The sequence below is a fragment of the Lithobates pipiens genome, unplaced genomic scaffold, assembly GCF_037356315.1.
Source record: "Lithobates pipiens isolate NorthernLeopardFrog02 unplaced genomic scaffold, aLitPip1_a1.2 Scaffold_16, whole genome shotgun sequence".
In the NCBI taxonomy this organism is placed as follows: Eukaryota; Metazoa; Chordata; class Amphibia; order Anura; family Ranidae; genus Lithobates; species Lithobates pipiens.
Window position 1 is genome coordinate 636,127,566 of NW_027507748.1, and position 15,482 is coordinate 636,143,047.

Sequence of the window (15,482 nt, forward strand, 5' to 3'; positions counted from 1 at the left end):
CCTATGAACAAAATACTAATGCTACATAGGAAATAACTCAAGAGATTTAAAAATCTTTAGAAGTATGGCAGTCTTAAGTTATATGTACATGTCTTTTCTACTGAAAGCTCAGAGTTTAGATTAGTTGATCCTCCCTTTCATAAGTATACATTTTTTTACATGAAGGTATTTTTTGTACATTCTACCTCTAGACTAGAGGATATGCGTGTGACAGACACCAACAACATGGTGTCAAATTTGTGAGAGGCCTCTGATCCTTCTAGGGGATAGTAATTAGATAGATTGTATAATTGCAATGTTTCCTTTTGTTTTTCTCAATAAATTTGCAGCAGCTTCCTGCTCCTGTTTCACTAGTTCTTTGATGACTGTGGGGTCAGCAGAGACCGCTGTAACGGCTCCCCTAATATAAAGGGGGTTAACGCCGTTTACGATGTTCCCTCTCCGAGACACACATCCACTCGGTACCAATATCCACAGCTAAACGACCCTTTCCTATAGGAGCCGATCCCTCTGGCAAAAAGACGAGACGCACTCTGTCTCTGCTGTAGTAGGAATGAATTTATTAAAAACCAACATTGTATTTTTATACACAATTCAAGGCACATGCTTTAACATGAACAAGAGCCCAGCTCCACCCACACATCCCAAGACGTCTGCTAGGCTTCAAACGATCCCATCCAATACACATCTTTTCACAAAGGGTTAGCAGCCAGTCTGTCTGGCACTTTACAATACACACAAGGATAGACTTAAATGAACAATAGAAATGCAAAACAACTTAATTCCTTACAGCAATGACACTTAACCCACACATACAGTATACATCCAACTTATACACAATGAATTATACACCCTTGAATATGGCTATCACAGACCATATCAGGGGTTTCTTTTATTCACCCTGTGTCCAAAGTGACCCCACTGTCACACATCTCCCCTTTCGGCAGGGGACTAACAGAGGAGGGGACCCCAGACGGGTTGACTCCACAGTTAGTCCATGGGTCCATTCTTCCAATACTGGATAACCCATCAACATTGCACTAGGAGCCCGGGAGGGCGTCGGTTTGCCGGGACAACCCATCAGCATTGCCATTTTGCTTACCGGGTCGGTAGCTGATGGTGAAGTTGTAAGGTTGTAGGGCTAAGCTCCACCGCAACAACCTGCCATTATCTCCGGAGACCCGGTTAAGCCAGACCAATGGGTTGTGGTCGGTGACCAGTGAAAATTCCTGTCCGTATAAGTAAGGGTTCAGCTTTTTAAGGGCCCAGACCAGGGCCAAACACTCCTTCTCCACTGCCGCATAGCTCACTTCCCGGGGTAATAGTTTTCTACTCAGGTATGCGACAGGGTGTTCTCCTCCATCCTCCCCAACTTGGCTCAGCACCGCCCCCAGTCCAAACATGGAAGCATCTGTGTGGACAAGAAAACGCTTGTTAGGTACTGGGGCAGCCAAGACAGGGGCATTTACAAGTGCTTGCTTGAGGGCTAGAAACGCGGATTCACAAGCTGGAGACCAGAGGACTTGCCTAGGTAAATTCTTTTTCGTCAGGTCAGTCAGGGGTTTGGCGATAGCACTATAATTAGGGACAAAACGTCGGTAGTACCCTGCAGTTCCCAAGAAGGCCAATACCTGGGTCTTAGTACGGGGTGTGGGCCAGTTAGCTACTGACTCTACCTTGGCTGGCTCTGGTCTCTGGTTCCCACACCCCACTCGGTGCCCCAGGTACTGCACCTCCGCCATTCCTAGATGGCACTTGTCTGGTTTCAAGGTCAGGCCTGCGGCCCGAATTTTGTCCAGAACCACTCCTACGTGAACCAGGTGCTCCTGCCAAGACCCACTGTAGATCGCAATGTCATCCAGATATGCACATGCAAAATCCTGGAAGCCATCGAGGAACCTATCCACCATACGTTGGAAGGTCGCCGGGGCATTTTTCATTCCATTCCATTTTTCATTAGACTGGTACAGGCCAAATGGGGTAACAAATGCCGACTTGGGGATAGCATCCTCGGCCAGGGTGATCTGCCAATAACCTTTACACAGGTCTATTGTAGTTAAATAACGTCCCCTGGCTATACGATCTAGTAGTTCGTCTACCCTGGGCATCGGGTAGGCATCAGTGGTGGTCTTCTCGTTGAGTCGCCTGTAGTCCACGCAGAACCGGGTAGTCCCGTCTTTCTTAGGCACCAGGACTACAGGCGAGGCCCAAGGGCTGTCAGAAGGCTCAATGACTCCTAACTGAATCATCTCCTGTATCTCCTTCCGCATTTCCTCTCGGACTGCTTCAGGGATACGGTAGGGGGGCTGGCGGAGGGGTGCTTGTCCAGGGGTCTCTACCTTATGTACAGCCAAGGTCGTATAGCCCGGTCTTTGGGAGAACGTCGCCTGTTTCTCCCACAGAAGCCACTTAGCCTGTTCCTTCTTTGTGGGGCTTAACCGGTCTCCTAGCTGTACAAGGCTAATGAGGTCGGTCTGGGGCTCTCTCTCTAGTAAGTCAGGGAGGGGTAAACCTTCTGAGTCGTCCGCAGCAGGGGCACATACTGCAGCAACATCCTCCTGCCGTTCCTGATACTCCTTCAGCATGTTCACATGAAAGGTTCGCTGGATTCTTTCATCTGCACAGCTGGCAATGACATAGGTAGTATCACATACCTGGGCTACTACTTTATACGGGCCCTGCCAAGATGCCTGCATCTCGTCGGTCTTCACAGGCTTGAGCACTAAGACCTTCTGCCCAACCTGGAAGACCCGCTGTCGGGCCCCCCGGTCGTACCATCTCTTCTGTCTTCCCTGGGCCGCCTGGAGATTCTCTCTTACCATCAGAGACAGTTGCTCCATGCGGTCCCTGAGTTCCAGAACATAGGGTACTATGGGGGTCCCTTCTTGCTCTGTCTCTCCCTCCCAGTGTCCTCTGATGAGATCGAGGGGTCCGCGGACCCTTCTCCCATAGAGTAACTCGAAGGGCGAGAACCCAGTAGATTCCTGGGGTACCTCTCTGTACGCAAATAACAGGTGAGGCAGGAATCTCTCCCAGTCTCTGCAAGAGTCCGAAAAGGTCCTCAGCATTTGCTTGAGGGTCCCGTTAAAGCGTTCGCAGAGACCATTAGTCTGGGGGTGGTAGGGGGAGCTCAGTAAGGGCTTAATATTGCACACCTTCCACAACTGCCGGGTGAGTACCGCGGTAAACTGGGTTCCCTGGTCAGAGAGAATCTCTTTAGGGAACCCCACTCTGGTAAAAATCTTAACCAGGGCATCAGCTACTGTCTCTGCTTCAATGTTGGACATAGCTACTGCCTCTGGGTAACGGGTGGCGTAGTCCACCACGGTGAGAATATACTTCTTTCCGGATGGACTAGGCCGGGCCAGGGGACCCACAATGTCAATGGCTATGCGGTAAAAGGGCTCCCCAATAATAGGCATGGACATGAGTTTAGCCTTAGGGTGATCCCCCCTCTTCCCTATCCGTTGACATGTGTCACACGTTTTGCAGTATTGTCGCACATCCTGGCTAAAATTGGGCCAGAAGAAATTCTGTGTGATCCTATGGGCCGTGCGACGGAACCCTAGATGTCCCGCTAGCGGCACATCATGCCCGATTCGCAGAATCTCCAGCTGGTATTTCTTAGGTACCACCAGCTGTCGTTTCTGCGAAGGGGCCTTACTTCTCTGAGATGGCTTAGGGATCCTATACAGTCTATCCCCATCCCATTCAAACAGCTCCCCATCTATTCCCCTTTCCTGAGTATCTGCCTTAGCCCTATACTTGTGTAAGGTTGGGTCCTCCCGAGTTTCCCTCCCGAATGCTTCTGGGGTATCCCAGCCTAGGCGCGCCTGATCTAAGGTACGTGTCGGGGAGGATAGTCTCACCTGGGTCTCTGCAGCAAGTGGGCCGGTTCCAGCAGTACGTGTCTGTGCACGGGTAGTCACAGGGTTGACTTCATCGGGGCCCATCGGGGTGTAAGCAGAAAACAGGGGGGCCAAATCATTCCCCAGTAGTACATCCGCAGGCAAGTCCTTCATCACCCCCACATTCACGTGTCCCGAACCAACCCCCCAATCCAGGTGAACACGGGCCACGGGTAGCCGGAAGATGGTACCTCCCGCTACTCTTACGGCTACAGTGTCTCCGGTGTGTTGGCTCTCTGGGATGAGGTTCTTCCGTAGTAGGGTCATGGTAGCGCCGCTATCACGTAAGCCATTGGCTATCGTTCCATTAACACGGACCGTCTGCCTGTGTTGTTGCCTGTTGTCCCGGTTAGCTGCTTGTATTGGATCAGCCTCGTGCAGGACGCCCCAATGTTCTTCCCCCTCGACGCAGTGGGCCGCAGGCATGGGTGTGCGGTCCCCCTTGCTGGTTGTCTCCATGACTGGGACTGGATGGCTGGATTTAATGGACAGTCTGGCTTTTTGTGCCCTAGCTGTTTACATCCGAAACACATGATGGGTTGTGCATAGTCCTGGGCGTTGAACCTGGGCTGCTGAGGATAAGTGGCCGCTGGGGTTGGTGCTGAAGCTGTGTTAGAGGCTGATAAACTGGGCCGAGATGGTGGATGGCGCTCGCTTCCGCCTGACCTTCGAGAGTCCAGATATTCATCGGCCAAAGTAGCCGCTTGCTGTACAGTCCGTGGTTGCTTATCTCGTACCCAATCCCGTAGTACCGGAGGGGTGTGGTTAAAGAACTGTTCTAAGAGTACTAGTTGGGTGATGTCTTCTATGGTATGAGTGTGGCTTCCCTGGATCCAGCCCTTAAGGTCTCGCTGCAGACGATGTGCCCACTCCACGTATGTTATGTGGGTTTGTTTCCGAGATTCTCGAAACTTAATCCGGCTGGCTTCGGGTGTAATGGCAAATCGGGCTAGCAGAGCTTCTTTTACCCGATCATAGTCTTTAGCGTCCTCATCCTCCAGGGCCCGATACGCATCCGCCGCTCTGCCAGTTAAATTACTTGCCAGTAAGACGACCCAATCTTGGGGCAGTACTTCATGTATCTGGCATAGTCTCTCAAAGTCCTGCAGGAATGCTTCAATTTCCTCCTCTCCCTCCTTAAATAGTTTGAACGCCCGAAAGGGCAACTTACGGACAGGCGCTGCATCTTTAAGTGTTGTCTCCGATTGCCGTATTTCTGCCATTCTCTGTTCATGTTGCCGCTCTAGTTCTCTCTCCTGTCGCTCATCCTGCAGCTGGATGTCTCTAATGGCATTCTGTATGGCGGTCTCTGATGGGTTAGCACCATATAATGCCACCCGCTGTCGAACTCGTTGCTGAAACTTACCGGGGTCCTGCATCACCATCCCTCTGATCCATCTCGGTTAGTTGCCTGATCAAGGTGGCCTTGTTCTTTGTCCCACTGGTCCCTCCACGGCTCTCAAGTAAGTCTTTCAGTGTGGCTTTCCTGCAGGCTGCATAGCTGGTCATTTACTGTGGTGGTTTGAAGTGTCCTAGTAACTGGAGGGAAGATCCCGCTGCTGCCACCAATGTAACGGCTCCCCTAATATAAAGGGGTTTAACGCCGTTTACGATGTTCCCTCTCCGAGACACACATCCACTCGTTACCAATATCCACAGCTAAACGACCCTTTCCTATAGGAGCCGATCCCTCTGGCAAAAAGACGAGACGCACTCTGTCTCTGCTGTAGTAGGAATGAATTTATTAAAAACCAACATTGTATTTTTATACACAATTCAAGGCACATGCTTTAACATGAACAAGAGCCCAGCTCCACCCACACATCCCAAGACGTCTGCTAGGCTTCAAACGATCCCACCCAATACACATCTTTTCACAAAGGGTTAGCAGCCAGTCTGTCTGGCACTTTACAATACACACAAGGATAGACTTAAATGAACAATAGAAATGCAAAACAACTTAATTCCTCACAGCAATGACACTTAACCCCCACATACAGTATACATCCAATTTATACACAATGAATTATACACCCTTGAATATGGCTATCACAGACCATATCGGGGGTTTCTTTTATTCACCCTGCGTCCAAAGTGACCCCACTGTCACAACCGCATTACAAGTTTATGTAGAACTCTGAAGACAAGTTAACCCAATGATAGTCAGATTGTGCATGCATAAATAATTGTCCCATTGCATCTACATCTGTAGGCAGCTTATAGAAAATATTGTATAACAGCTAAGATTGAATTATTTAATATGATACATAGCAAGTGTATTTTTCTCTTGTCAGGGCAGACAAACAAACTTATATTAAATTGTAAGATGCAAAATGCAGGCTACTAAGGAAGAACATTATACTAATTACATTAACATAAATATCTAATTAAAAAAAATAACATCTAAAAAATGCAGCCTTTTTTTTACAGTAAAAATATTTAAAAAAATTAAGCCTTTTTTTTTTACAGTAAAAATATTTTTTTTTATGAATGGTTTCCTTTTTGCTTACTTCTCCTCAGGAAGTTTGCTAAACTCTTTCCAACCAGTATATCCAGACAGATTGTGGATGGATGAGAAGGCATTTTGTAATGAATTTCCTTTCCATATTGTGTTTGATAAAGAGGTAAAAGCAAAACTATATTTTATTTATTTAAGTAGACTAGGCGAGCACTGTGCTAATGCACTAATCTGAGCCAACCATGTACTATTGGAGCTGGTACAGGTTGGGGCACAGGCATCTATTTGTTTACCAGATTTGGAATATAGGATGATTGCCAAGTTTGAGGTGAAGGTTCTAAAATAATCTAAATGCCCAATAATCAAGACATATAATCAAGTATCATCACTAGTTATAATTGTCACTTGTTCATTAACAGTTTAGGTCAGTAAGCACTATTGTGCAACAAATGTACTGCCACTGGTTGAAATATCCCATAACCTAGCCAAACAAACCATTGCCAAAACATGGAAGAAATAATATGTATACTTCGCTTTAGTTAAACAATGCATAGACAAATTTTTTATAAATGAGAAAATTGTGAACACACTCTTGGATACCCACAAGAAATTCCTCAATGTGTGTTCACCATGGAACTATTACACCAATGCCCCACTTCTGATTGACAGTCAGGCCGCGTACACACGCGGGGACTGTTCGCTGAAACTGTCCGCTGAAACCAAGTTTCAGCGGACAGTCCGCTCGTGTGTGGGCTTTCAGCGGACAGTTTCAGCGAACAGTCCGCTGAACAAGGTTTTTCGGAAATTCCAAAAAACTGTCCGCTGAAACCTTGTTTCAGCGGACAGTCCCCGCGTGTGTAGGCTTGTTCGTCAAACAAAGTTGCGCGCATGCTCAGAAAGGATTTTCACGCCGAAAGTTATAATGCAGTGTATAGGACGTCGTATTTTTCGTCCCGTCGTACGTGCCGTTCACGTCATCGCGCACGGTTTCAGCAAACTGTTCGTCCGTCGTGTGTGGCCATGTCCGTCCATGCTAATTTTGAGCGGACTGTTTGCCGAAACTGTTTGACGGACAAAGTTGGGCGAACAGTCCCCGCGTGTGTACGCGGCCTCATACTTTTTTTTATAAATACTGATGCTAGGAGGTGACACTCAGAAATTCCCAACAACTCCTTAACTAAGTGTGATGGCAAGGACAAGCAAAATACTTTCTTGTATAATGTATTTTCGTAGAAAGATTTAGCTGTCACCAAACACAAATCCACAAAATAAGGTCTTATTGTTTAGTTAAAGAACAAATACCATTCTGTAAATTGTTGTTCATTGGAAATATTTCCTTAGTTTACCTTTTACCAAGAACAAATCAAAAGTAAGGAGCTAAAGCAGCCAATGGATGTTTAACCAGCAGGTTGAACGAAAAAAAAAAAAAATACCCAATTCCCCCATCCACACATTCTACCACTGAGCTACTGTATTCTGATGGTGTGAAAACTTCCCATCCATCAGAACGCACTGATCAGCACTGCCTGCTATAGCTGGTGGTGTTGATCAAGAGGCATTTATCTGACAGGCTGGTTGTACAGAAGTTGATTAGTAGATCGACGTCTGTACAATCAGCCTGCACATGCATTCAATTAGGACTGCCAGAATTTCAATCCATGTATGGCCAACTTTATTCTTTATTCTTGGAAATCCTGCAGGCTAATGGAAACTTATGTCTGTGACCAACTGTGCAGGCTTGTTATTAGAATTTATGTGCCTTTTGTGCTAGCTTCATCTGTTTTGACATGAAGCTTTTTTCAATGTTCATTCAATTTTATAAAGGTTAGCAGGGTCAAATTAAGGTTTGTTTTTGACCATAGTGATGAGAAAACTCAAAGAAACAGGAAGGAAATATTTTCTTCAATAAACAAAATTCTCACTGTGAATGTGGTTTTTGTTAAGGAAACCTGTTTAATAATTCTGAGATTTAAGTCAAATAGCAGGTCTGGATGAAATTTTAAGGGCTTTGAGACAAAGTTGACTCAGTGGGGTTTATTTACTAAAGGGAAGTTGACTGTTCAATTTGCAAAGGCAGTTTTACTTTGTGTGGGAATTTACCCCAGAGCTTAGTGAATGAGGTGAAGATCTGCTGATTCCATCTAATCACGTTCAAGCAAAAATGCATTTTTTTCCACAATTGGATACATTTTATAAAGTGGCATTTTACCACATTCACCAAGTTCTGGGGAAAATTCCCATGTAAAGTGCAACTTCTTGCAAAATGAACAGCCTATTTTGCCTTTAATAAATCAAGCCCATTGATGGCAAGAAATGTCCGAAATTAATGATTTTCAGAAATTCTGTATGAACGTACAAATGAAAATTTAACCATGTATGGCCAGCTTTATTTCTGTGATGCCTCCCAAGAGCCCATTTACCTCTGAAAAGGACTAGATTTACCCTTGTTCAGTGGTAGACAGAAAATGACAAGTATCAAGAAAAAATTCACTGCAATTAGAAATTGTTGTGGTTTAGTGCTACATCTCTAAGCCAGCATCCCTAAGCCCGAGCCTACAATTGTTTAATGCACTTTTAGGCATACAATCCTTCAAGTCATTATGCACATCTGCAAATGAGAGTTGATCTATTTAAATTTTGGGCCTCTGATGACAATGATGCCTTACTAAAACAGTCTATATGGTGTTATCTTTTCATGATATAGCTAAGAGTAAAACAGGCTGGAGTGAACATACAGAAATATGTCCCTGGAATACAGACAATGGACATCAGGCTGGATGAATATTTCACAATTGTGCATCCACAAGTCACATTTACCATTGCCAACATTCAGACTTTTACCAACAGTCAGTTTGTGTTAAGAACAAAGCGGGAAATGATGCCAGAATCCTGGAAGAAGCAACCAATGTTGAAACTCAGAGGTATGTACTATTGTGTACATATATGTATACAGAGTTGTAATACTTTATTCAAACACCACTGCTTCTTATACAAATCACATTAAACAAATAAATAATATATATATCAAAATATAATTTATGATTATTCAAGTTGGTCAGAAGATGGTGGCTAGATTTCAGTAGACCCATCCCCTTGAGAAGAACGTGGTATATACACTTGTCTTTTGCAAGCATATGGATCTATAAACTTCACACTAATACTGTTGGTTGCAAATTACATCCACCTACGCAAGAACCTTCTACCAAAGTTAGGTCAGCTGATAGGACACAGATGTCCCTTATTTCCTCAATTTCTGTAGGACAGGATGACTATCATCTTATATCTGCAAGTAACTTGGGTAGTAGGGCTGCATTATTGCAAGGTGTTTTCCACACCTGCTTTATAGAACAAGACTACTGGCAAAATCAGTTAACCCTCCCTCTTTGCAGCTTACTATAAAACAAATCAGAAGTGTTCCTCCCTGTGGACTAATACATAAGGGATTGAGTCTGCGCATTCCTAGTGTTTCACCAGAACTCATTGCTATTTAGATCCTGAAGATGAGGTAGGATTATTAAATAAACAGGCCAGGTAATAGGTAATCTTAAAAAGCAAAAACTGAGAACACTTTGAGGTGACAATCCTCCTCAAGCATTACAAACAGAGTCTATGCACACAACCTTGGTGTCATTTTTGATCATTAGGTGTTCATGCACCACACAGGGGAGATGTTTTGAAAAATCTTCCTGCAAGCACTGCCTGCACTTGAATTAATGTCAAGCAAAAATCATAAAATGTCCAGGGATTTAGATCAAGGATGGCCAAATATTTCCCTGTCCTTTTATTCTTAGGTATAGATATTTTACCTTCCAAGGCCAGCTATAAGCTGCTGGTAAGTGTCCCAATGCAACCCCAATCTGAGCACTCAACATACAGCGACCTTGTTAAGCCTTTTCTCTTTTGACAGAAGATATCAGTTTGGGGATTTTGAAACATTTTACAAGAGTGTTATATATATTGAGACTACATTGTTTAATACAATTGTCTATGACCTCAGTATACCATCACCAATTAGATGTTTATTGACCATGTAACTGCTCTAAACCTTTCAATTTCCAATCTAACATTTTCCAAGGGTACATGATTTGGATGGAATCCATACAATGCATGATCTACATGTGTTCTCCAAAGCTACGCAGCCTACAGGAACTAGAAGAGAGAAATATGCACATTTCTGATATAGCAAAACATGATGTAACCAGGGACTTGATCCTACTGAACCACCAGAGACTGGCTGAGATAGAATTGTCCAACCAGCTGGAGAAGAAGAAGGAAGAGTTACGCATTCTGTCTAAAAACCTGGAGATCGAGAAGAAGAAGACAGAGACCTTGCTATATGCCATGCTTCCCCCTCATGTGGCTAATCAGCTAAAGGAAGGCAAGAAAGTCCAAGCAGGTATTTACTTCAATAATTTATCTTTGTCTTGTCTTATCCTCTTTAATATTACAAACAATGCTAACATTTAATTGAGTACAAGCATACCCCACTTTTAAGTACACAATGGGGTTTATTTACTAAAGCTGGAAAGTGCAAAATCAAGCTCACTTCTGCATAGAAACCAATGAGCTTTCAGGTTTTATTACCAAAGATTAATTGAACAAGCTGAGGTTAGAAGCTCATTGGTCTCTATGCAGAAGTGAGCCTGATTTTGCACTTTCCAGCTTTAGTAAATAAACCCCATTGTGTACTTAAAAGTGGGGTATGCCTGTAAATTGATTTTGCCACACAAAATAGTTAGCCCTGCCTCTCCAAAGCAGAAGTCAAAAGTACGGTGGATAGTCCGGCAGAAAAGTCCTGTGTGTGGGCAGGTCTGCTCGTTTGGAAATTTGGAGGACTTTTCGGCGGTCTGTCCCCCAGACTAAGTCCGCCGGATAGTCTGATCGTGTGTACGTGGCATTACTGACCAGTCTGCACAACAACCAAATTGGCCCTGTCTTTGCCCATGTGCAGCTTTTTTTTTTAAAGCCTTACATATTTACTAGAGACCCAAACAGAATAGAATAAAAGCACCACATTTATTTTCTAAATCAGTTGTCCATTCGTCTAATAAGTACAGGACCAGATTCTCCCTTAGTACCCCTCTATAGCTACACTATATTACCAAAAGTATTGGAAATTAACTTTACATAAGCTTTAATGACATCCCAGTCTTCATCCGTAGGGTTCAATATTGAGTTGGCCCACCCTTTGCAGCTTTAACAGCTTCAACTCTTCTGGGAAGGCTGTCCACAAGGTTTAGGAGTGTGTCTATGGGAATGTTTGAGCATTCTTCCAGAAGCGCATTTGTGAGGTCAGGCACTGATGTGGGTGCGAATGCCTGGCTCACAGTCTCTGGCTCCACTCTAATTAATCTCAAAGGAATTCTATCCAGTTGAGGTCAGACCAGTCAAGTTCCTCCACCCCAAACTCGCTCATCCATGTCTTTATGGACCTTGCTTTGTACACTGATGTGCAGTGATGTTGGAACAGGAAGGGGCCATCCCCAAACTGTTCCCGCAAAGTTGGGAGCATGAAATTGTAAAAAATATCTTGGTATGCTGATGCCTTTGGAGTTCCCTTTACTGGAACTAAGGGGCCAAGCCCAACCCCTGAAATACAACCCGTCACCATAATCCCCCCTCCACCAAATGATTTGGACCACTGCACAAAGCAAGGTTCATAAAGACATGGATGATCGAGTTTGGGGTGGAGGAACTTGACTGGCCTTCACAGAGTCCTGACCTCAACCCAAAAGAAAACCTTTGGGATGAATTAAAGTGGAGACTGCGAGCCAGGTCTTCTCATCCAACATCAGTACCTGACCTCACAAACGCGCTTCTGGAATAATAGTCAAACATTCCCATAGACACACTCCTAAACCTTGTAGACAGCCTTCCAAGAAGAGTTGAAGCTGTTATAGCTGCAAAGGGTGGGCCAACTCAATATTGAACCCTACTGGGATGCCATTAAAGTTCATGTGCGTGTAAAGACAAGTGTCCGAATACTTTTGGTAATATAGTGTATATTTCTTGATGTATACTAACTGATTATTTGTCCTTGCAGGAGAATTCCCAACTTGTACAATACTCTTCAGTGATGTAGTGACATTTACAAATATATGTTCTGCTTGTGAGCCCATCCAAATTGTCAACATGCTCAATGCCATGTACTCAAGGTTTGACCATCTTACAAATGTCCATGATGTATACAAGGTACAACTTCATAATTTAAATGAACCAATTTAAAAAAATAAAATATAAAAAAGAGAAAAAAGAACCTACCCTTCTGTGCATAATGCACAAATCCTGGCTGGTGCCCCACATCCTATTACAGTCTTTGCAAAGATCCTATGATTAATATTTGTAATAACACTCCAATCCACAGATGAACTCTATCTGGCAAACGACACTGAGCATTGCATTATGGGAGGGCAAGAGGACCATGCATGTGTGCCCCAAACACTGAAGCATTGGTTTCCTTTTAAATATATAGTATCTCACAAAATTGAGTACACCCCTCACATTTTTGTAAATATTTTATTATATCTTTTCATGTGACAACACTGAAGAAATGACACTTTGCTACAATGTAAAGTAGTACAGCTTGTATAATGGAGTAAATTTGCTGTCCCTTCAAAATAACAACACATTAATGTCTAAACCAGTGTTTCTCAACTCCAGTCCTCAAGGCGCCCCAACAGGTCATGTTTTCAGGCTGTCCATTATTTTGCACAGGTGATTTGATTAGTTTCACTGCCTTAGTAATTACCACAGCCGTTTTTACCTGCAAGAAATCCTGAAAACATGACCTGTTGGGGCGTCTTGAGGACTGGAGTTGAGAAACACTGGTCTAAACTGTTAGCAACAAAAGTGAGTATACCCCTAAGTGAAAATGTCCAGATTGGGCCCAATTAGCCATTTTCCCTCCCCAGTGTCATGTGACTCGTTCGTGTTGCACAGTCTCAGGTGTGAATGGGGAGCAGGTGTGGTGAATTTGGTGTTATCGCTCTCACTCTTTCATACTGGTCACTGGAAGTTCAATATGGTAGCTCATGGCAAAGAACTCTCTGAGGATCTGAAAAAAAGAATTGCTGCTCTACATAAAGATGGCCTAGGCTATAAGAAGATTGCTAGACCCCGAAACTGAGCTGCAGCACAGTGGCCAAGACCATACAGCTGTTTAACAGGACAGGTTCCACTCAGAACAGGCCTCGCCATGGTCCACCAAACAAATTGAGTGCACATGCACAGCGTCATATCCAGAGGTTGTCTTTGTGAAATAGACGTATGAGTGCTGCCAGCATTAATAGGGTGGGGGGGTCAGCCAGTCAGTGTTTGGACCAAATGCCATACACTCAATCAAATTGGTCTGCATGTCATCACAGAAGGAAGCCTCTTCTAAAGATGATGCACGAGAAATAGTTTGCTGAAGACAAGCAGACTAAGGACATGGTGTGTCATGGTGTGGGGCTGCATGAGTGCTGCCGACACTAGGGAGCTACAGTTCATTGAGGGAACCATGAATGCCAACATGTACTGTGAGATACTGAAGCAGAGCATGATCTCCTCCTTTCAGGGACTAGGCCACAGGGCAGTATTCCAACATGATAACGACCCCAAACACACCTCCAAGAAGACCACTGCCTTGCTAAAGAAGCTGAGGGTAAAGGTGATGGACTGGCCAAGCAAGTCTCCAGACCTAAACCTTATTGAGCATCTGTGGAATACATCCTCAAACGGAAGGTGGAGGAGCGAAAGGTCTCTAATATCCACCAGCTCTGTGATGTCGTCATGGAGGAGGGGAAGAGGAATCCAGTGGCAAGCTTTGAAGCTCTGGTGAACTCCATGCCCAAGAGGGTTAAGGCCGTGCTGGAAAATAGCGGTTTAGACACTAATGGCTGTGTGTTGAGTTATTTTGAGGGGAAAGCAAATTTACACTGTTATACAAGCTGTACACTCACTACTCTACATTGTAAAAGTATAATTTCTTCAGTGTTGTCAAAAGATATAATAAAACATTTACAAAAATGTGAGGGGTGTACTCACTTTTGTGAGATACTGTATAATGAAAGATTATTATGATAAACAACTCACAATAATAATTTAAAAAATGTCAATGTTAAAATAAAGATGTCTTTATGGTTTCTTTTGGATTATCAAAAATAATGTAGATGTTAAATACCTTGCACTAAAATGTATATCCTTATAAAAATAGAAATCCCACCAACTTGTTTGTTGTTTCTTTTACAGGTAGAAACTATAGGTGATGCATATATGGTGGTGGGAGGTGTTCCCATTCCTGCGGAAACTCACGTGGAGAGAGTTGCAAATTTTGCCCTTGGCATGAGACTTGCAGCCAGAGAAGTTATCAATCCCATAACTGGAGATCCTATCCAGGTGACTGAATTTTTGGGGTAGGGAGTTCCAGGGGCTGGGAGAAGCTCTGGAGAAGTTCTGAAGGTGAGCATAGGAGGAGGTGACAAGGGAGCTAGAGAGCAGGAGGTCTTGGGAAGAACGAAGAGAATGATTTGGTTGGTATTTTGAGACAAGTTTAGTGATATAGCTGGGGGGGAGAGTTGTGAATGGCTTTGAAAGTTATTGTTAGAATCTGGAATGTATTCCGTTGGGTGAGCAGAAGCCAGTGTAGGGATTGGCAAAGAGGGGTGGCAGACACTAAATGGTTGGTAAGGTGGAGGAGTCTGGCAGCAGCATTCATGAGGGACTGAAGGCTATGTAAAGAACGCCAATGAGGGAGTTGCAGCAGCCAAGGTGAGATATGACCAGGAAGTGAATTAGAAGCTCTGTGGTGTCATTGGTTAGGAAGGGGTCTATTTTGGAGATGTTGTAGAGGTTAAGGTGGCAAGTTTTGGACAGTAATAGGATGTGAGGCCAAAGGGATGGTTTAGAGTCCAGGATTACACCTCGCACCCGGCATGGGGGGACGGGTTGATAGTTGAGCCGTTCATTTTGATGGAGAAGTCAGGGGAAGGGGAACGTGGGGGGGGATATTATGAGCTCAGTTTTGGACAGGCTGAGTTTTAGGAAGTGGTGTGACATCCAAACTGATATGCGGGTTAGTAAATAAGTGATGCATGAGGAGACTGATGGAGTTAGCTGAGGGGTAGGGGAGGATCACT

At 44.3% G+C, this 15,482-nt stretch overlaps 1 protein-coding gene across 1 annotated transcript in view; it reads left to right on the plus strand.

The window, feature by feature from the left end:
- LOC143984195 (guanylate cyclase soluble subunit beta-2-like) overlaps positions 1–15,482 on the plus strand; it is a 52,065-nt gene that overhangs the window by 24,817 nt on the left and 11,766 nt on the right. The window contains exons 8-12 of the mRNA XM_077484488.1: positions 6,429–6,532; positions 9,071–9,287; positions 10,442–10,762; positions 12,410–12,558; positions 14,596–14,742. Of these exons, the coding sequence (XP_077340614.1) occupies positions 6,429–6,532; positions 9,071–9,287; positions 10,442–10,762; positions 12,410–12,558; positions 14,596–14,742 (938 nt within the window). The remainder of the gene's footprint in view (positions 1–6,428; positions 6,533–9,070; positions 9,288–10,441; positions 10,763–12,409; positions 12,559–14,595; positions 14,743–15,482) is intronic.